Genomic DNA, 22708 nt, shown 5'->3' with positions numbered 1-22708 from the left:
TATTTGACTGAATAAAGAGAAAAAAAAATATAGAAATGAGTGAGTTTCCAATACATCTTTATTTGAAATCCTGCATCATATTGTTCACTTTAACAGCCATAGAGGGCACACTCCCTGTCAAAGCGAAGCAAAATGAAAATTTGCACATGTTTTGAGAGACAATCCCAAACAATATTTACAAATTATATTAAGACTGCTTTTTTTGGTCTTAAAGAAATTATAATTTTGTTGTAAAATATTTTAACTAGTTTAATTCTGAAATGTTTTATTTTCAAACAAGAAAATAAGACTTTATTCACTTCAAATAAAATATTAGAATTTAATTACCAAAAACTATTTTTAATATTTTTAACAATACAGCTTCGTAGAAGCTAATTTTTAGAAAAATAATATAATATTGCTTTTTTAAATCTCATAATACGTATATAGACATGTACTATTAATATAACCATAAAATAGATATAATTCGGGTAATTTTTTTAGTACTTAAATTAAAAGACAAATAATACAACTGTTCTAGTTACCTAATTGCCACCTTCAGTTCTGGGGTAATCAAATTGGCAGTTAAGCGTCTGTACTTAAAATCATAATTACAGACGGTCTAAACATAGAGATATTATATAATATCTGTATGGTATAAAACATTTACTTTTTTCAATGAATGTCATTATCACAACAAATATAATGGTGTTTCCAAAAAGTTGCCATTTCTATACAGCTTTTTTGCTTATATTGCAACTCGAATCGAGATCAAATTTGGATTTATGTAAAATATTGGTTTTTTTTTTCTATACTAAGGATAATTTTATGGTTTTATTTCCCATCTGAACTGTAATTCTTTATGTTTTAAAATATCAATTGATGCTATAAATATATTTGTTAAATATATTCAGGGGAGACTTTGTTGGGTATCAAAGGTAGGTGTCAAGATTATATAAATGTCATATTTCATAAAGATCAAAAAGGTTTGGTGGGGTAAATGACGACAGGGATTGTAGTAAATAATACACCAATTGCTAGAATAAATAATATAACTATTATACAACAAAAATTAATTCAATAAGAATTTTGCTATCTCAGTCAAATTCACCATCTGAAGTAATTATCAGCAAAATATAAACATAGTACTTAGAATGTGTGAATTTTGCAATTACATTTACAGATTTCCACAAATTAGATTCAAAACCAAATGACAGTATTGTTTAAATTTTTCTTTGGCTGCTTTTAAATTTCTTAGCTGCTAAAACCAAAACAGCCATTTGCTGTTACACTATTGCATACATGTGTAAAAAATCTGGTAAATATAAATAAAACAAAATATAAGACATATATTTATCATCACAGAGAGAGGCGATGAGCTAAGCCAAGACTTTGAATTTAGTTCCCATTCCCAAATGATTATTACATCAGCAGTACAGACATGCAATTTTAACATTACAGTAATTTCATTGCCACAGTTTGAAACAATAAATATACTGTCGATAAAACAAATTCTGTTTCAAAGACATCCCTATTAAGGGAACACTTTCCCATGAAATTAACAAGGGAGAATATGTTTTAAAATTTGTGCTAACTCCTATTCAGGGGACACTTTGCCATGAAACTAACAAGGGACAATGTGTTTTAACACTAGGGCCAACCTTTATATAGGAGATACCCCTATTCAGGGGATACCCCTATTCAGGGGATACCGCTATTCAGGGATACCCCTAATAAGAGAACACTTTCCCATGAAACTAACAAGGGATAATACATTTTAACACTGGGGCAAACCCCTATTCAGGGGATACCGCTAATCAGGGGATACCCCTGATAAGAGAACACTTTCCCATGAAACTAACAAGGGATAATACATTTTAACACTAGGGCCAGCGCCTATTCAGGGGACACTTTTAATTCCATCCATGAGGATACAAGTGCAATTCTTTTTAATACTCAGTACCTAAGACTGTAAAACATCTTAATTGTGACACAAATAATAGTAGAGATTAATACGAAAAGAACAACAAATATTGCTAATAGAGTTAATTTCAAAATAGCCCAATTTTTGGAATGTGAGAAAAGCTTAATAAGAATAATATTTTTATAATCTTTAAATTTGTAATAAAATTGTTATTGTAAATATTAAATTTAGTAGATTTCTTCCTATGTTTCATTTATAACATATTTGTTCAATTGATTTATGATTAAGGACTATTTTGCAAACTTTAATAACTTGAAAATATCTAATTACAATTTAAAGAGTTTTAATTTGTTATTAATAATAATATATGGATAACTAATTGAAATGCGTATAAAGTTGAAATAATCCAAGGTTTATGTCGAAATTAGTAAATAAGTACATACGTTCAACTTCTATACAACTGTTATGTATGATCACCCTAAAAGAGTAATGGAATAGGCTGCCCCTGTTGGTTGCGTGCATATAATTCATATTCTATTGGGATCTTACATTATTTTGTAGGGATGTTATTAGGTTTTCCATTTTTTTTATTGTAGGTCTGTTTTAATTTTGTAGGATTCTCTATTGTACTGTATTATGGTGATATTTTTTTATTTCATTATAACTTTTAAATTTGTTCAAAACCTATCATGTCTTTAATTTTCCTGACAACATTTTAATGGTAATTTATTTAGCAACTCAAATACTTAATTCTAAAGCAACGCACTTTAAAAGCAAAATACTAGAAAAGAATCTGTAAGAAAGCCATCAAAAGGGAATTTTGAAGCAAACATGAATAAATTATAATTATATTTGCTCCTTTCGTTTATTAACAGCTTCCTAAAAAATGTAACAAGGACTTTAATATAAAATCTTTCCTAGGCCAACAAGCAGAACAATCGGAAACAAATTAAACTTTTTTTTTTTTTCAGAATTAATTTTTCATGGCCAAATAGAACCTGAAAATGTCTGTTTCTACAACTAGAGTAAAAACAAAAATAAAAAATATCAACAGGCCCTCAGTTAAAAACAAATCCATATTTGGAATTCAATATCTAGTTTAAGCTATAATCAGAGAAATTTTCATAAAGTTTTATCTTGGTTTTTTGTCTATTCTGAGAACTGACTTTAAAAGCAAGAAGACACTTGTTTATTATATTAATTTGAATAAATTACCACCCACTTTCTCTTTCTGATTGGTCAAAACCATGTACAGTGAAACCATGCTTAACCTTTAAGATTTTGTGAGAGTTATCCAAATAATAGCTATTTTAACTGCTTTTCCATGGTAACTTTGATAAACGCGTTCCTTTTTGCTGATTGGTCACTCACTGGCTGATGTCATCATATTCAACAAGAGTTATCCACTGGCTGTTGTAATTGCTGTTTTTGATTGGTTAACTTTATATGTTGTTTCCATGGTAGGTTTAATGTTCCTTCTTCTTGATTGGTCACTCACAGACTGATGTCATTATCCACTGGCTGTTGTAATAGCTGTTTTTGATTGGTTAACTTTATATAAATAATTGCTATTACCAAGTTTGTCATGGCAGTTTCGACAAACACGTTCCTTCTTGAAAAGTTGTTCTTCTGGAATGGCGGCAAAATAATTACTGCAAGAACCACAAAATACCTTTCCACATGCCCTAGAAGAAATATAAAATATAATCATTTTTATAGTTTCAAGATTTAAAAGCTTAAAAAATAAAATGTTACAAAAATGTAATATTGTCCATATAGGAGAAGGTGGAAACACCAAAGTAAAATAAGTAAAGAAAGCACGATTTTTGAATTGACATTGAATTCAAGTCAATTCATTCAGAGCATTCTATGGTCGAACCCTCCCCTTTTGCCCATGTAAAGTAAGTAAATGAAGATGACAATACAAATCAAACTTAAGAAATAAATATCAGAAAACAAACAATAGGGAAAACAAAAACATTTGCCAGGCAAACAAGCAATTCTGGGGTACTTTTAGTCATTTCTTGAACCGCAAACATTACAAATTTGTGCAAAAGGGAAAAGCATGAACATAAAAACTGATTACAAATTTGGAATTATAATTGAGATGCGGGTTCAAAACCAAAAGTTTGACTAACTTTATTAGTAAGACTAGTCAGCCCCGGTTCCCTATGTTAGTCGTTGTGATACTTAGAGCTTTTATCATACCGGCAATGATGTTTACGATTCCATAACTGGAATTTAGTCTGACAATGCATGCATTCAGTTGCTGCGTGATCTGGAACCCAGAGTACTGGCATGCCATCCTTCTCGTCAACCTCTTCCCAGGAGACATCTGATCTGATGGAATCGCACCTGGATTGACTTGCATGGGCCTCTTCACTCGATAATTCATGCTGTAAAATGACAAAGAATGTTATAAGTTTAAATGAAAAGTTTTATCTCATCTGTCCTTTACTCCGAGGTAAATAAATTGTAGTCTAAAGGCCAATTTACACAGACGAGCTGCAACGGTAATAAAATTATAGAATCTATGTTATTCCTTTACAATTTACACACAACATGGAGCGAATGGCGGTTTTGTAGGACAAGCTATGCAGTTTTTTCAGCTTACTACTACTCTGTGTATTATTGACCTTTAGCTTGTATACTACTAGGCATGTTCCTTGAATCTTAACTGCATTGCATTGCTTTTTAAAGAATTTTCACATTTTCTATAAATTTCATATCTTAATGTATACCATTGCATTTTCAGTGTTAAGCTCTGTCTACACTATCAAACTAGTTTGACAAAGTACATATATATATATAACTTTATTCACAATCTCAGATTAATACAAAGTACATACAAAATTAATTGAAGTAAGCTGTAAGCTAATGCTTTAGATGCAAAGCCCCTTAAGTGTGATGTGCCCAAATATGGTAGTAATATGACATCATCATGTCCATATATGGGCACATCACATAGTTTGGTCACATGCTGTTTGATAGTGTAGACATAGTTTATATTGTGCTACTATTTGAAATAAAAAATTCAATTGAAACAGAAAAAAAATTAAAATGTTACAAACCTCAAATCCTCTACCCAACTGGGAATAATGGTGGTGATTATTCAATAAAAGTCTTAATTGATCTTTATAATCTTCTATCTCCTTTTCCATGGCCTGTAATTTATTTTGGTAGGGATCCTTAACTGATGTCAACCCATCTTCATCTAAATGTCTCCCGATGCGTAACATACTTGGTACGTTATCCTTCACGTATGAACGATGACTATCTAAACTCCCGCCGTGACCGTTAAGTTCATACCGAGGACTAGCACTTGGCGTAGAATACTCGGAGGCTGAACTGAGCATGCTCGAGCCAGAGGTATGACTCCGGCGGGTTGCGGGATCGTAAAACGACTTGCTAGTTTTAACCGAGAGCGGCGGATAAGACTTGTAATATATTTCCGATTTGCTATACATTTCTCTTTCGTAATTTAGAGAGCGGTCTTTATGTATTGCGTCTACTAATCCTATTGTTGAATCGCTAATGTCTGTAGTGCTAGTGCTAATAGTTGAACTTTTGGATTTTAATAGACCATTTTCATCAGAATGTCCGTTTGTAAGGCTATTAGCAATATCTTCTGTAAGAGTCTCTGTTGAACTTTCTAGATGCGCATCAATCGGGGTCCTAAACGCTTTTCCTGGAAGCTTTACAGAATCCATAACCGTTCCGTTAACAACGCCATTCGCTAATCCGTTTGGCACATGGCCGTTATGGTTGGCTGATTCCCCAGAATGCATTTCACCGTCATCATCGTTATGATTGGTGGAACTGTTAACGTCCTCACCACTTGCCGAGTTTACAAAACTATCAAGTTCTACAGAGTTTTCGTTAAAACCATTTATTGTTATTATTCCATTTGTTAATTCCTTGACATCAGGCTCCTGCACAGGTTGCTTAGTAACATCATCTACCCCAACCTCTGCGAGGGCGTTGATGTTCTTACGCAACACCTCTGGTGAGATATCCGCACCTCTCTGAGGCGGAGACACACCAATATTTAATTCACATCTTGTATCGCTTAAGTTAGGATCACTAGATGTACGCTGTAGGTTAGATATTTCCTTCAGTATTTCATTTCCTTCCGATATATCATTTCCAGCTTTATGGATATCGTCGCAAGATCTGGTTCTCGGTAACTGCGAGGCATTGGCCATTTGAACTTCACGTGCGGGACCAGTTGGTGTGATGTCATCTGGACTTGTCGCAACTGAATCAGACATGTAGACATTGGCCCAAAGACGGAGATTGCGTATATTACATGAAGGATAAAGCACCTGAAAGAAAAGAAAGAAAAAGAAGTAAGGATTAAATACATTGTGGAGACTTGATTAAAAAACAAAATATAAATTCACCTGAAAGAAAATAAAGAATAATACAACTTTTGATTACTATCTAAAATAATGTTTCTATTGTTAAAATTACTTAAATACGTCTATAATGTTGTTTCTATTGCTATACTTTCTTTAAAATTACTTAAAATAAAATGTCTAAATCAGATAAATTATAACCTCAAACATTGTTCTAAACTGTCTATGTCTATGAAAAATACAACTACTAAATCTCCGTCTACACTATCAAACTAGTTTGACAAAAAAAGTGTGATTTGCCCAAATATGGTAGTGATATGACATCAACATGTCCATATGGGCAAATTACATTTTATTGTCACATAAAGTTTGATAGTGTAGACAGAGCTTTACATACCTTATTTGTAGCTGCATAAAGATAATTGATATATTTATGACCTTCAACCTCCAGGATTGACCACACAGAGCATGTTCTATCCTTGACATCACTTTGCTGTCGTTCTTTTGAACTGTTACACAGGAATGTTCCAAAGAGACATGAAAATGTATGCTTGACAAGTTTAATCTGAAGAAACATTGTTAAAAACTTTTTTATTATCACTGTTCACATTCATTTATTCCACTTCCTTATTTTATGGTTTTTCATCCATGTTTACAGTCCTGTTTAAAGGGTCTTTCACACCTGTTCTGGCACGGTTCTGGTCCTACGAATTTAACGTCAATGTTTCGTTTTTCCGACGCTATGCGCCAATCGATATGCACGTAGCCACGTGAAAACAAAACATTGACGTTCAATTGGATTTGCCGGAACAGGTGTAAAAGCCCCTTTATTCTAATGGACAATACCTAAATCCCACATGCATTTTTTTGTACTCCAGACACAATAATTTCTAATAATAATAAATTAAATTGTTATTGTTTAAATAATAATTTTAAAAAAAAATATTTATTGTTAACAAAATTAATAGAAACGAATAAAAAGAATTAATTAGTGTTTAATAGAAATATAAAGAAGTTACTTGCATAAAGTCTGTCTACACTATCAAACTTTATGTGACAAAATATGTGATGTGCCCATATATGGACATGATGTCATATTTGGGCACATCAATACCATTTTTGGGCACATCACACTCAGTTTGATAGTGTAGACAGAGCTTTAGAGACAAATTTAACGTGCCTGGGAAATTCATATGAAGGACACTTTTGTTGTCTGGCACCAAATCTACTTTGCAGACAAATCACAAATCTTTGAATTAAGATAATCTAATAATAGCAACAAGCTAAGTCTATGTTACACTTCCAATGTCAAACTCAGCAGAAGTGAGTATGTTGGAGATTAGCATGTAGAGAAAGATGTATTAATGAATGGATGTGATATTTTTAAACTTTGCTGAACACTAAGAGAAAATGTAGACAAAAAGAAATGTTGAAAATGAGGAATATTTGTATTGATTAGTAAAAGATAAACTTACCAAGAACGTCTCATTAAATTGAAAGGCTGTTGGGAATTGAGTGAGTATCTGATGTACACAATCAAGCCATTGTAGAAAAACTGGACATCTCTCATTTGCATCATCATTCTGCTTTGCATGACCGCACCGGTCAGCAAACTTGTGTCCAAACGCTAACCACTCCCTCTCTACTAATACTTGGAAACCCTGAAACAATTATATTTATTTTTATTTATTCAAATTTCTGACAAATATCAAACAGAGATATAAAATGGAAGGAAAGACAGGTGCCAAAAACTTATGCTTGTTTGTCAACCAAAAACAAGACAAATAAAAACAAATTAATTACGATTTATAACATCTACAAGATATTGATTAACTGCAAACCTATTCAACATTGAAAGAAATTTAAAAATAAGCGTTTAAAGCCATGTTTACACTATCAAATTTTAGTGACAAAAAAATGTGACTTACCCATATATGGACATGATGATGTCATATCAATACCATATTTAAGCATATTACTACCATATTTTGGCACATCACACTTTTTTTGTCAAACTAGTTTGATAGTGTAGACAGAGCTTTAGTAATTAAGTTGTTGTTTAATCTTAAAAATTCACTTAAACTCTAAAGTGTCTGGTGATAGACTGGAAATTAATTAAGACATAAATTGAAGTTGAAGACATAAATAACTTACCTTAAGAGTTCTATAATAAGGGTCTAGCAGTAGCTCTGCTAACGCTGTCAATTGAGGAGTACGATCCCAGCCATCAGAGCAGTGTACGACAACAGGGCGCTGCTCCTTGTTGATGGCGTTCACAATGATCACAGCAGAGCTTAGTAGCAACGACAGATGGTGTAACCATTTACTATTCTCCAGTGACGACAGCCAACTGTGAATTCAACACAGACTTATCGTTAGTTAATAATTAATTTACCTACTTCATTAATATCAATTGTGTTTTATGAGTAATTTCTATTATTAGCATCCTGACCTTAACTTATTAAATCTAATTAAACTACTTGCTCGTTAAGAGTCTGTGCTTAATGAAATTATCATTTTTAAAAACTCTCAAAAGCTAAGGTATATATATATGCTTTTAAACTCCCATTAGCAGATACAGTAGAATCTTTCCTTTGGGACACCCCTACTCAGGGGACACCCCTACTCAGGGGACACCCCTACTCAGGGGACACACCTACTCAGGGGACACACCTACTCAGGGAACACCCCTACTCAGGGGACATCCCTACTCAGGGGACACCCCTACTCAGGGGACACCCCAATAGAGAACACCCTTACTAAGAGGATACCTCCCACTCTGGGGACACTCCTCCTATTAAGAGGACAATTTCTTGTAAAGCTCTGTCTACACAATCAGATTTTATGTGACAAAAAAATGTGATGTGCCCATATATGGACATGATGTCATATCACTACCATATTTAGGCACATCACTACCATATTTGGGCACATCACACTTTTTTTAGGCCTAATTTGACAGTGTAGACAGGGCTTTAGAGGATACTTTATACGGGTTCTACTGTATTTTCTTCTTACGTCTTCATTGTTTTCCTGTAATATTTTAGACATTTCTGATAATATGAAAACTTATATAGAAACCATGTGTAAACCCTGGAAAACACATGTCCTTTCACCTTTGCTCTTTCACCTTTGCCCTTTCAACTTACTTTGGTTGGTGTTCTGAACTGGAACAGATACTTCTAATTGAATGAAAAGTTTTACGAACTGAGTGGATGTTTGGTAGTCCCATAAATTGAATCTCACAGCTAGGATAGTACTCTGTCAACACAAACAATTTCAGCATAATTAGTACACATTTTTGACTACTACCCATGAGCTAGCCCAATACTTCGATCACATATATAGTGCAAATGTTGGAAGCTCTCATAATGAGCTCTCGTAATGGGTCGAATCCAACTCTGGCCGCATTGCTTGTATCCTTAGGCAAGACACTTTACTTACATTTGCCTCTCTCCTCTCTAAAATTGGTCCCAGATAGATAAAGACACAACTTTGTGCTGATTACTAGCTGCATTATGGGAATGTTTCCATATGTGTTTGATCCAAAAACATGACCGGGGTAATAATGTGCTATGTAAAGCACCTTTGAGCTTGATTATTCATGAAAAGGGCGTTATAGAAATGTGGTAATTATTTTTAAAAGTCCAAAAGTAGTGTATATTGATATAGATATATAAATAGGGCCAGTGGTTGATAGCAAACAAACTTGTTTGTAGGCCTGTTTACCTGAGCATTCACAGCCTCCTCCCTTTGCCCTGTTGGCAACTGCTGCTGTGTATGACCTTGCATCTAGTAGTAGAATACTCTTTTTATCTGGAGTGTATCCCCCTGACACACTGCCAGAGTCACTTGAGTCTGCAAAGAAGAGGAAACAAAGTATTTGATTGCTATGTCTATCTATTTCACACAACATCTGTTGCTACTAATAAGCACAGCTTGTTCACATTGCTTTTGATAATACTAAAATTTAATGTGTATCTCTTCGTATGAAATTGAATTTCTGGACTAAAAATTCCTTTATAGAAAATATTTGCTAGTTGATATAATTTTTGGCCCTGAACTTCCCCTAAAACAATTACATAAAAATGTGATCAAACTGTGCAGAACAAGGAAATGTTTGATTAAATAGTGAAAACAAACAAAATGGATGGTTTTTTTAATGTATAAAATGAAATATGAAAATTTACCACTACTTTCGCCAGCAGATGTATCACTTTCTTTTCCTCCTCCTCCGCCACCGTCATCTTCTAAACTCATATGTCTGGAACGTCTCCCTTGATCAGCATTACAAGCCTCTAGGATAGACATCAATATGTTCTCATCTTCAGTGTCTCTCCAACCTAGCCATCCCACCTCAGGCTGGCTACAACGCACTATCACAGCACCGTTGGACTTGTCCCTGTGATAAAAGCACAATTACGTTAATATGAATATACTGGTAAGCCCTCACTTTCAGCAACTGGTATCATTTTCTTAATTTGTGTCGGTTACTTGTTTAATTTTTAATGTCTTACTCGAGCTAAAGAAGCATAACTTTTTTTCTATAATTAGGCAAATTGCCAAGGCTAATCATAAGCGAATTCCTTCTTCTTAAAGGTGGCAAGATGCTCTACATAAACAAAGTCTTATTACAAGTCTTTGAGAGTGGAGTTATAATTTGCCTTTAGAAAAATTCCTTCAAGGCTTGAAAATTTTAAACATAAAATGCTGTGATAGTTTATAATTTTGAGGAGGAAAATGGACACTTACCTCCAAACAACCGATGGAAAACGACTACTGGATCTGAAGTTAGCAACCTTTTTCAGCTGCTCGTCTGTGATGCAATTTGGTATTATGTGTTTCTTAGGATAGGAGGAACATAACCTGTGTGCAAAGAAAAGAAGGAGTTTGCTTACTGTTTTATTTTATTTTTATATGTTGTATCTAATGTCTTATTTTACTGTTTGTTTACTGTAATTTGGAATGAGTGCTGGATCTGTGTGGGCCTTGAACGTGGTTTCAACTAGCGACGCAACGCAGCAGTGATATATCGCAGGTGGGGAAATACAATTAATATTGAAAGGGCATTTTCTTACTTTGCATAGGTTGTGTCACATTGTGTCGCTAGTGTGAACCAAGCTTTAGCCTCCTGGTTACTATGTGACCAAATAAGTATTATTATTATTATGTCTTTAATAGTGACAATGTTCTTCTCTCAATAGTACGGCTAGTTTAATGTAGGCTTTACTAGCTTTGTGCTTTTTTCTAACGTAACATGAATAACAAGCAATGATGAAGACTGGTGGAGATGGGTGGGATAAACTAAAGTGACACTCACGAATAGTCATGATTCAAAGTGCATATTTTCCAAGTCTTTTGCAAGTCAAATTCCATACGCTCTGCTTCCGCATCCAATATGTAATGAAACTGTTGTTCTGTAAATAACAACAAAAATATCTTATATCATGATTTTTATTAAAACCAACGATACAAACTCTCACTCTAGTTTTAAATATAGGTATTATACAGAAATTTTACTCTCTTCAAGAAAAAAATAAAAACCTTGAATAATTTGATTCATAAAAAACTTTAAAAATAATTTACTATGTACAATAATTTTATAATTTATTGAAAGTATTCGTACCTTTGGTTTTTTGAAAGAATGTCAGTCCAGGGGTGTTTGCGTCCGTTAACTTGCCCAATCCATCTTCAAAGCAGTAAGCGTGAAACACAAAGGCAAACAAGTCCTCCAACTTGGCCGGTGTCCGAATAAGCTTCTTGATCCTATGAGCCCATGTATGGCACTTGTCATTGGTTGAAAACTTACACCTAGATACAACCAAAATTTAAATTAAAATATTATTATATTATAACAATTTTACATACTTAAAGACCAGAATATTATATTGATATAATCAATCAATCAAAATCAATTTATTCCATAAAACTAAGGAAATTGTATGTACAAATATGTTACTTTAAAAGATGATAAATAGTCAAATAAGGTTTAATTTGATCAAATAAATAAGTCCTCCAAAATGCGTTTTTCAACATTGTATTACGCATTCGATATTACACACTAGTCACGCACCACATAGACTGGTCAAAATAACAGCCTTAAAGTTAAAAATAACAGTAATTCTGCGCATGCCTATATGTTTCTGAGCATGCACCAAATGATGACAGACAGTTATCACTGCACAACATAATTTTATAACACTGCTTTGTGATAAAAACCAGCAAACTAAAATATACTATTATTGATAAGTCAACAAATATAGCTATCCATCTCATTTCATTATACAATTTTGACAAAATAATTCTGCTATATTTATTTCACATGCTGTAATTATTCCGATAAATTTAATTTCAATATATTCTTTTGTTTATGCTTAGAGACAGACCGCTGTAATCATCATCAGATGATATTCAAATGAGAACATAATCAATTCATAAGTGCTATCTCAAAACAAAATAATTACATATTATCTAATTACCATTAATACAATCAGTTAATTAAACCGACCTGTCACCATGCTAAAGGCTAATTTAAGTCTTTCTGAGAAATCAGGTCTTCAGAAAATATTTTCAATAAATAATAAAATATTTTGCGAGACACTGGTTATTTAAACTATTACATCATCAATGCCATACCAGACAACCATATGGTGGTGGCAAGGATAGTAGTACTAGTATAGCAGAGACTGGTTTTATTGTCGTAATTATTAATAGTTCATCACTAATACAGATACAATCACAATGCTGTGCTCATTTAAATTTCATATGTTTCGTAAAGAAACTAAATTCCCCTAATAAAGAAATCAGGAATATAAATAAATTGGAACTGTACCCAAAATCATTAATAAAACATCATAAGGAAAAAATCTAAAGAGACATGTGACCTTTTGAATTGACCTTTGAACCTGTAAATGACTTTTAAATTGCCTCTCTCTTTCCTCACTCAAGGGATATCCCAATTGGAGATGACAAGAAGACCAGCAATAAACTACAAAGTAATTATATAGAGAGAAGCCGCACGACGATGTAATCAATGAATATTTAAATCACAAATGCAATTTGTGACACTACAGAATTGTGATAATAGTAATACATGATTGATTTTTATATATTTATTATGTGCATTGCACAGTGACATCATCAATATTTATATATTACTTTAAATAAGAATTTATTTACAATTTATATAATAAAACCACATAAATTTATCATGTATTTGAAGTAGTTTTAGAAAGAAGAACCTTCAATAGAATAGATTTAGCTGCTTTTTTTACCTCCGCCAAGGAGGTATATGTAATCGGTAGCGTGTGTTTGTTTGTTTGTTAGCAGGATTACTCAAAAAGTAATTACAAGATCTTTACCAAAATGAATATACAGATAGATATGTGGTCAAGGACCATTCCATTAAATTTTAGGACCATTGTCCCAATTCTGGACCACTTTTTAGTATACTTTTCAGACCTGCTAGTGTTAAAAGATAGGACATAATTTTTCAAAAGCCGGCGAGCAGTCTTAAAGTAACAAGTATACTGAAATTGCATTTTCTCGAGAACTACTTGTCCAAAAAACTTCATTTTTGTACAAGAGGCAAGAGTTATAATTTGTGATTTGTAATTTTAAAACATAATTTGAATTAATGTTCACGTTTTTTGATGCCAGTAGTTTAAAAAACCTATTTTCTTTTCAAATTCACTCGTTTGATTTTCGCGTTGCTGTTCTATTGTTAGTCAACTGAAGCCATTGTTAATTGAAAGGCTTGTTACATAACCATTATTTTTTTTTTACCGGAGAAATCTTATGTAGGAGAATTTTACAGTAGGCGGAGGTATGCACTCTCGGAGTGGCTTTCTAGTTTATAGATGAGATTTTAAATTAATAAACCGTTATAAAATTGAACACTTATTTGTCCATCCATGTTTCACTATTTATCCATTTACTGTACTAGTATAACTTGACAATGTGGCAAAAAATAATACATTGAATAATATTAATAATGATTAAAATAACAAAAACAACTTTATTTCTGGAAAAAAGTAAATAAAAAAATGGCCAGTTCCAAACTGTAAAATTAATGTTTACAAATTACAAATCATGCCTCTGACATAAATCAATAATTAATAAAGATGTTTATCTTCTAAACAGATGAAAAATAAACAAATAGCCAATTTCAAACTCTTCTTATTAATGTATTATTCTTCTAGACATGTGTTAAATTATCTAATAAATCACAAATAATTTAATTTAAAATGCCAAATTATTCATAAATTGGACACTAACGTAACCATGAGGCCAGTTTAAAATAAATGTTTTAAAAAAAATGTTTAATAACCTGGCCGATATAATTACAATCTGTTTATAATACGTTGTGTAATGATTTCATTTTATTTATGTCTGTATATTGTACTTCTCTATGATTTATGCATCAACATAAATGTCATATACCTCCCTCTTTTTAAATAAATAAAAATATGTATACAGTACCTCAGTTGTAAAATGAAAATAAAGTTTTCTGATTATAAAAAGTGATATTAAAACCTTTTTTTTTTATCTTCTAATGAAATATTATTGTAAAGTCGTTAAACTGCAATACAGGTAATTTATTATTCAAGTGCCTAGATTACGAGGTATTCAAACAAAATTAAAACATAATTCTAGGAATTCCCTTTTAGATTTACTATTTAAATTTGTAAACCACAAAGTCAAAATTAGTCTTCAGAACTGAAGTAGATTTAATGACTCTTGTGTATTAAAACGTCATTCAATTTAATGGGGTTTTTTTGGTTCAAATTTTGTTCAACTATAAAGCTCTGTCTACACTATCATTATCAAACTTTATGCGACAAAAAAAATGTGATGTGCCCATATATGGTCATGATGATGTCACATTACTATCATATTTAGGCATATCACTACCATATTTGGGTACATCACACTTTTTTGTCAAACTAGTTTGATTGTGTAGACAGAGCTTTATTACATTGAAATTATGTCTATTTTTACAATGATTTCAGATTGAGCTGTCGTAGCAGGACACTTGGGGAAAGATAACTTTTCTAGTTGTCAAATTCAACATCATCTAAAAAATCTTTGTTTTTTTCTGTATGATCACATCTGATATACAGTATGGTAAAAGGAGTAATATTTACTACACTGGCTTATAATTCTTCCAGAGTTCTTTAAGAAAAATTTAATATTTTATAGTATTAACGTAACTGGGCTTTTTAATAACGAAATAAATAGTTTGAAAAGTTATAAATAGATTTCGTAAAAACCCCAGGCTAAATATATATACTTGTGGGTGGATGGAAATACCTAAATGCATTTATATAATGAATAGTATTGTTGTCACCTTCATTGAATTACAAACATATTATCGACCCATTCACCCAATGTCTCACAAATGCAAAGAATTGAAATGGGGATTTCCCATAAAAAGAACCATTGAATGTTTTTCATAGGTTTCTCAAAAAAATAAATAATAAAAGTGTATAGTATCAAGTAAACATTATTTACTAAACTATATAGTAATATTTCCTTGTACAAGTATTTTAATTATACTAAACTTGTTATAGTAGTATTTCCTTGTACCATTTATAACTATTTTAATGTACACTATTCCTAAACAGCAAACTTTCAGGATTATTTTCTGCTAATTTATTACCTTACCAATCATTATTTTTCCTCGAAGTACAGTTAAGTAAAATTTCTCACCTGACTCAGCAAAACCTGTTTTCTTTTCTCTCCCAACTGAAAATTTATTCTGAAAATGGATGTTTTTTAAATAACATTCTTTAATTCTCAACAATTGTATGAAATTCATGAATAACTTACCTAATAGACTGGGCGTCTTTGCATAAAATGTGTACGTAGTTCATATCTCGAGTCTCAACATTCTCAATCAATCGCAAAGGCACCTAAATAATAATAATTATTAAAAAATAATAATAATCTAGACTGATGTAGCTCCTTTATGTGAGGGAGGGAAGGGAGATTTAGCTGTTGTCTCACGCCCCTCAATCCAGTGGCGGATGCAGGATTTTGAAATAGGGGGTCTTTGGGCCTAAAACCAGTGAAATTTAGTGCTGAACTTAATTTGATGTCCTATCTTTTGCATTACAATTTGAGAAATTTAGAGAGGGGCCCGGGCCCCAATACCATAGATCAGAATTGTAACAATTTTTTTCTATAAATGTAATATGTTTTATTAAATACAGTAATATATGTAGTAAGGGTATAAACCTTTCATAATATTTTATAATTGGTATAATAATTAGATTTACATACAGCAAAATACTATAAACAATCCTTCATTATTCTGAGTGTTTCATTATTTAAATATAACCAAGCAATAAAACTTTATTTTTATGTTAATTTTACAATGTTCTTTAGGTATCAAACATTTAAGTATTCCCTTAAGGGATTCTATCGTGCATGTCTAACATTCAAGAATAAGTAATACTAATAAATGTATCCATAATATAATAAGGGACCATCTTGGAAAATTCTTTTATGATTTATAGTGTGAATGCAGAAAAACCATTAATCAATTTGTGCAAATGATGATGAACTGTTTGCGATGGATAGAGTGCTGCTAAGTGTCATGATTTATGTACCGGTAGACATAGGAAGAAATATAGTCTACTATAGATTCTCATTTGCTGGTGGTACAGTACTAAAAAAAAAAAACTTTGCATAGATTTATTATGTCATTCATCAATTAATATTTTACCATCTAATGCTATTAGGTAAAACACTCCAGGAGGGCACACAAGTAGCTCATACATGAAAATCAAAGTATGAAACACTAGAGTGTCTTTTTTTTCGATAAATTCAGAAAAGCATAGTCAATTTATTCACAAGAAAATGATACTTTTACAACAAATCTCATATCAATAAACATTAGAGTTTGCCAAGATACTTTAGGGCGTGTCAATATACTTTAGGGCGTGTCAATATACTTTAGGGCGTGTCAATATACTTTAGGGCGTGTCAAGATACTTTAGGGCATATCAATATATTTGATACATTTACATTTTGGGCCTTGACAATAATAAAAATTAAGGCGTGTCAATATGCGTTAGGGCATGTCAATAAACATTAGGACGTGTCAATAAACATTAAGGCATACCAAATCAGCTTTAGGGCGTGTCAAGGTGTGTATCACGAAACAGTTTAATCATCATTTCATCAAGGACCGTGTGATTTGGGAGTAGCGTCACGAATTTCGCATGAAAACTTACGTTATCAAATGAATCTGCGTATCTTATAACCAATCTGAAGTCAGACAGGCAAATGATGGAATCGCAGGCTTTTCCAAGGAAGAGAGCAGACTCTCCAGTAAGAAGTGGATATGGTACTTCCAAGGAGTCGTCCTCCTTGTGTAACTGCTTCTTGGGAAAAGCATCACTAGCCTTTACATGCACCAAGCTATCATGCTCTTCTTGTTGTGCTTCAGACTAAAAGAGAGAATTAAAGAAAAAAGAAATGAATACACCGAGTTAATGGCCGAGCTGTTAAGACAGTGGAACCGTAATTACGTAGCTATAACATCGGCAAGGGTTCGAAGCTCACTTGCTCCATGGTTCTGGTGGTAGAACAAGTCTTCTCGGATAAAAATGTTTGAGTCCAAGAAAATATATTACAAATATTAAGATATATACATATATATATATTTTATATATTTTATATATATATATATTTTATTTTTTTTTTATATATATTTTACAATTTAAAAAAATACTATAAGGTAACCAGAATTTATCATACTTTTATTTATTTGTAATCCAAGCTATTGTATTCTACATTTAAAAGAACCTAATAAAATCTGGATACCTGATTATTCCACTAAATATTTATGGAGGTTGGGATAAGCAACTTATTGTATAGGCTAGTATGATAGAACAGTCTTTGACTGAATTCTAATAATATGAACTGCTAATTTTTTTGCAATTTGCCACTTACTTTTCTGGGCCAAGAGAAAGATCCTGGTACTACTAATATCCCAGATTGATTAATAAATTAACAGGCACTAGACATAAGAATGATAAGCACCTTTTTGCCAATCAAATAATATTTTATATTGACTTTACAACTTTGACATAAAATTATATATAAAAAATACGAAAGAAAAAATGGCTTAGACTAGAAACTTGACTTCAAAATCGGTTTGAACAGGTTATTCCGGAAAAAAGTTGTTGAAATTCATAATCTATTTGATTGTTTATCTTTCCCTTTCTCTTTAGACAAAACAATGACTTTTCAAAAAATGTCAGACGACAGAAAGTATTTAATGTGAATTTCCCATAATGAACTGACATTTTTCATATTGCAGTTTCAGCTGTATTACAATTGAATTAGTAGATTACATCATTATAACAGAAAATGTTGGTGAATTATTAAGAATATAACAACAATTGAATATTAGATTACATCATAAACATAGAACATTGGAATAAATTAAGAAATATAAAAATAATTTGATTACAACAAGTAGAAAATAGTATGTGATATTTCAGTTTCAGATGACAAAATAAATTGGTTATGTCTCAGAACATATTGCAGATTAACTAGGAAGGATTAGTACAACCAAAAGACAATCCTTCCTAATCTACTTCAGAATAGCGTAAAGATGGAAATCGAAATTGACACAACAGAGTATAGCAATTTACTATGTTCTTTTCCATACTGTACATCATGTAACTAATAGCCTACGATAACATCTGTCTAAGTTTGATGGTGTAGATAGGGCTTAAGATCTATCTACACTATCAAACTAGTTTAAAAGTGTGATATGTACAAATATGGTAGTGATATGCCAAAATATGGTTGGGATATCATATGACATCATCATGTCCATATATGGGCACAACACAATTTTGTTGCGACATAAAGTTTGATAGTGTAGACAGAGCTTTATGCAATGGACACAAGAGCACGTATGACTCTTCTCTCCTCAGACATGACACTGAAGTTCACTGCATCATATAACCATATCAGCTCCATGATATAATATTATCTGGCTTTCAGTAGTTGAATATTTAATCTAAAGCTCTGTCCACACTATCAAACTAGACAAAAAAGTGTGATGTGCTCATATATGGACATGATGACATCATATTACTACCATATTTGGGCATATCACTTCCACATTTGGGCACATCACACTTTTTTTGTCAAACTAGTTTGATAGAGCTTTACATGGAAGGTATAAAGTCTACATTGTTGTGTCACTATCTTTTGTTGTCGACAAATAAATGTATTGTTGGTCAAGTGCACTTGATAGTTTCCTTTGACCTTGATGTTTATATTATAGGATGCTGAACTTGAAAAGGATGACTTAATTGACCAATTTCCCCAGCAGAGTTTCCAGGTGCCTTCTTGTACATTAATTAACCAGCCTTACCACAACAGGTTACAGCAGGTTGTAGCATTTATTTATTAATTTCAATCAATCAATTTATCATGAAACCCACTGTACTTGGTCCACAGAGAACCACAATGAAGTGGTTCACACCAATATGGGTCATTTTTTTAAAATACAATTTACTGCATATTTTTGGTTAGGCTATCAGTATCACTATCACTACAATACAATTTTTCTTAATATTTTATTCTCCAAAAAGTTGACTTATGACATTTGAACATTGTATTAACTATATTAGTTTTACTCTCTTAGTCTTAGTAAATATTTATTAATCTATGATAACATTAAACTTACCATAGTAGCCAATGGTAGCCAAACTAGACACAGTACAGAATGTAAACCTGAGAAAAGACAAACAGATAAGAACAATGTATTCAAGGTAAAAGATTAAAACTTTTGATAACAAAACACATTAATCTGTTTTCCAAATTCTTAACTCTGACATCATACATTTTAGGAGCCCATAAGTTTCTCACTTATTATTTAGTATGTTAATATGTTTGTATTGGTAATTATTTCTAATCTACTTTGTTGACTGACACAATATTATGTACCATAAACAGATGGGATCAAACAATTTACTAGAACAGGTTTTCTCAGATCTTGGTGACAAATAATAGTTTGGATAACATATGCCACAACAATTTCTTTCCAGGTATGATGAGTACCTGGTGTACAGGACAGGATATCATAGCAACAAAGTGATGAATCAGCTGTTTTTCATTAGTGGCTAAGTTGTAAAGAGCAGTACCATATACTATCCTCAGGTATAATCCCACTTCGGGTTTAATCCCACCCCCTACTTTATGTCTAATTTCACAAACAGGCATATCCCCGGGTATAGTCCCAGTATTGCCTGGATGTAGGCCTCTCTCTAGCCAGTTCAGTTCTTGTTTTTACAAGAAATCCTTACCAATCATTTTTTTCATGAACCAGGCTTCATATAGGGTATAGTCCCACTCCCAAAGTCGGCCTAATTTCATGTTCTAGGGGGATGGGATTATACCAGAGAATTGATGATTAATTTTTAAACTTAAATTATTTCAATCCCAGGGCTGTGAAACAATAAAAAGAAATTTGGCGGATAAAATTGTCCTGGGTTCTGTCGAAAGAAATATTATTTTAACCGATGGATGACATGACCCAACGTCTAGAAAATTCTACAGTATTAACTATTAACCATTTTCTATTAATTCAAAGAATTTTAATCCATCCAGTATTCATAATTGTATACATAATATTATTAACAGCCGATTCTTGTGTGATGCTTGGAACAGACAGACCAATATTCATATTGAAGAACCAAGATGTCTGTACTTCACAAATCTGACATTTACAAAATTCTTTCTTTAAAGGTTATAAATTAAAGATTTAATACTCGTATAGGCCTATAGATTCATGCAATTTTCACTCGTACCGTATTTGAAGATACAAATACGTCTTTAGGTTGATTTTATGGTCCGCAGTGCAATTTTTATTATCAGCGATTTTAAATGGGTTGTCGGTCAGAAAGAGGAAACGCCCACCCTACCCACCATTAATATAACATTAAGTCTGTACTAGGACTAGGCCTACTTGCTGAAAAGAAATTACCTAGAGTGCTAACTGAAAGCTCATAATCGTATGATATTGAAAGTTGTATAGGCCTAGGCCTAAAGACAAAAGAATGATTTTTTTTCTTATTTATTAGACACAAACTCTCATGTCAAGAAGAGTCAATTATAGGCCTAGGCCTACCTATTTAGTTTTTACCAAACATGATTGGCATCTTGATTTAAAGTGGTTTTTTTTTCAGCCATCAATTTTGATTGATAAAATAATAAATATCATATTCATGCATTAAAACAAAATGATTTCTCTTCATAAAACTTTCTCCACAGTATATTTAATGTCGTAATTTCCTGTAGCCTAGGCTAGAGACCAACCTCAAGGAGAAATCCCCGGCTTCGGTCTTTACGTGGTGAAAATGTAGATTTATTTTCCAATTGAAAATAAAACAAATATTTTGTTGAAAAATACGCACAATTTTACCTTATTTAAAAAGATTAACAGCTCATACATACATAAACGTTCAATAAAAACGAGTCAATCGTTTCATAAACTTTGCAAATGTAGATGCAAAAACCCAATTTGACATGGATTATGTCGACATACTCTTGCTAGACCAAAACAAACACACCTCCCAGGCTAGCACACAGTTGTTAAGCCTAGCAGAGTTCTTTTTGCGTTCATTGTCAACCCGGAAGATGGCGCGCGGACCTGCTGATGATGTCATCATTGCGAAGGTCATTGCTATCATGTGACCAAATCAACAAGAAATATTATAGGTGGCGGACTACTTAATTTTTTGTATATCTAAAAACTATTTCAGATCTAAAAAAATGATTAACATTTCAAATTTTTTAGTACTGATCTGCACATAAGTAAAATGTTTAATATTTAACAATCTTTTCAATTATTACTTTTATCATTTTAATATCTTTATACATGATACATGATGATGATGAGTTATGATAAGCAAATTGTGAACCCCTTTTGGTTTGTGTTACTGGATGTACTATGATGGCCATTAATAACTAATTTGTGGACTATGATATATTTTAGTAACTTGTTTGGTTTGTGTTATACATTATTATACTCTTTGATAATTTTTTTAAAATATTTATGTCAACGTCATCACTGTTTACTTGATGCAATAAAGGAAATAAATAAAATAATGATCTTATGTAGACCCTAGGCATATAGGGCCAATGCACATTAATTAATTATATTTCAAACTTTATTTGTTCATCTTTTTAGGAATGAGGAATTAGTGTGTGACATATTTATAAGAGTATTTATAACTTATTTGTGAATCCTCTAATTTTATTTCGTTAATAGATTTTATTTTGTCGCAAAATTAATTAAAAATAGCCGAAGGCTTACAGCTCACTGATCTTACTTGTGATGTCTTTTAAAAAGTGGCTAGCGCCCTCTTGAAAGAAAAAATATTGTTGATAAAGAAAAGCAGTCGACGGAAGTTCA

General features: G+C 32.1%; 1 protein-coding gene across 3 annotated transcripts; it reads right to left on the bottom strand.

Moving 5' to 3' along the window:
• Positions 1-40: 40 nt before the first annotated feature.
• LOC140045406 (phosphatidylinositol-3,5-bisphosphate 3-phosphatase MTMR3-like) lies at positions 41-21884 on the bottom strand. Of its 3 annotated transcripts, none has more exons than XM_072090273.1 (16): positions 21716-21884; positions 19979-20025; positions 17502-17717; positions 16093-16175; positions 11888-12072; positions 11582-11678; positions 11014-11127; positions 10452-10663; positions 9991-10119; positions 9411-9522; positions 8416-8611; positions 7737-7922; positions 6659-6826; positions 4975-6228; positions 4112-4299; positions 41-3588 (listed from the first exon to the last, which is right to left on the bottom strand). In XM_072090273.1, the coding sequence occupies exons 2-16, from the start codon at positions 19979-19981 to the stop codon at positions 3414-3416; spliced, it is 3318 nt and encodes a 1105-aa protein (XP_071946374.1). In that variant the 5' UTR covers positions 19982-20025; positions 21716-21884; the 3' UTR covers positions 41-3413. The 3 variants fall into 3 exon arrangements, with proteins under 3 accessions (XP_071946374.1, XP_071946376.1, XP_071946377.1); XM_072090275.1 differs by having other exon boundaries at positions 21748-21884; XM_072090276.1 differs by having other exon boundaries at positions 3463-3588; positions 4042-4299.
• Positions 21885-22708: the final 824 nt, after the last annotated feature.

Source organism: Antedon mediterranea, chromosome 3 (genome assembly GCF_964355755.1).
Source record: "Antedon mediterranea chromosome 3, ecAntMedi1.1, whole genome shotgun sequence".
NCBI classification, from domain to species: domain Eukaryota; kingdom Metazoa; phylum Echinodermata; class Crinoidea; order Comatulida; family Antedonidae; genus Antedon; species Antedon mediterranea.
The sequence above is the reverse complement of the archived record's forward strand: the minus strand, read 5'-3'. Positions and strand labels throughout refer to the sequence as shown.

What these genes read in the sequence shown, in the direction of transcription:
- LOC140045406 (XM_072090273.1), bottom strand. An exon ending in AGGAGGCTGTGAATGCTCAG is followed by an intron (nt 9,523 to 9,990) that starts GTAAACAGGCCT and finishes TTGTGTTGACAG; the next exon opens with AGTACTATCCTAGCTGTGAG. An exon ending in AATTTAATGAGACGTTCTTG is followed by an intron (nt 6,827 to 7,736) that starts GTAAGTTTATCT and finishes ATGTTTCTTCAG; the next exon opens with ATTAAACTTGTCAAGCATAC.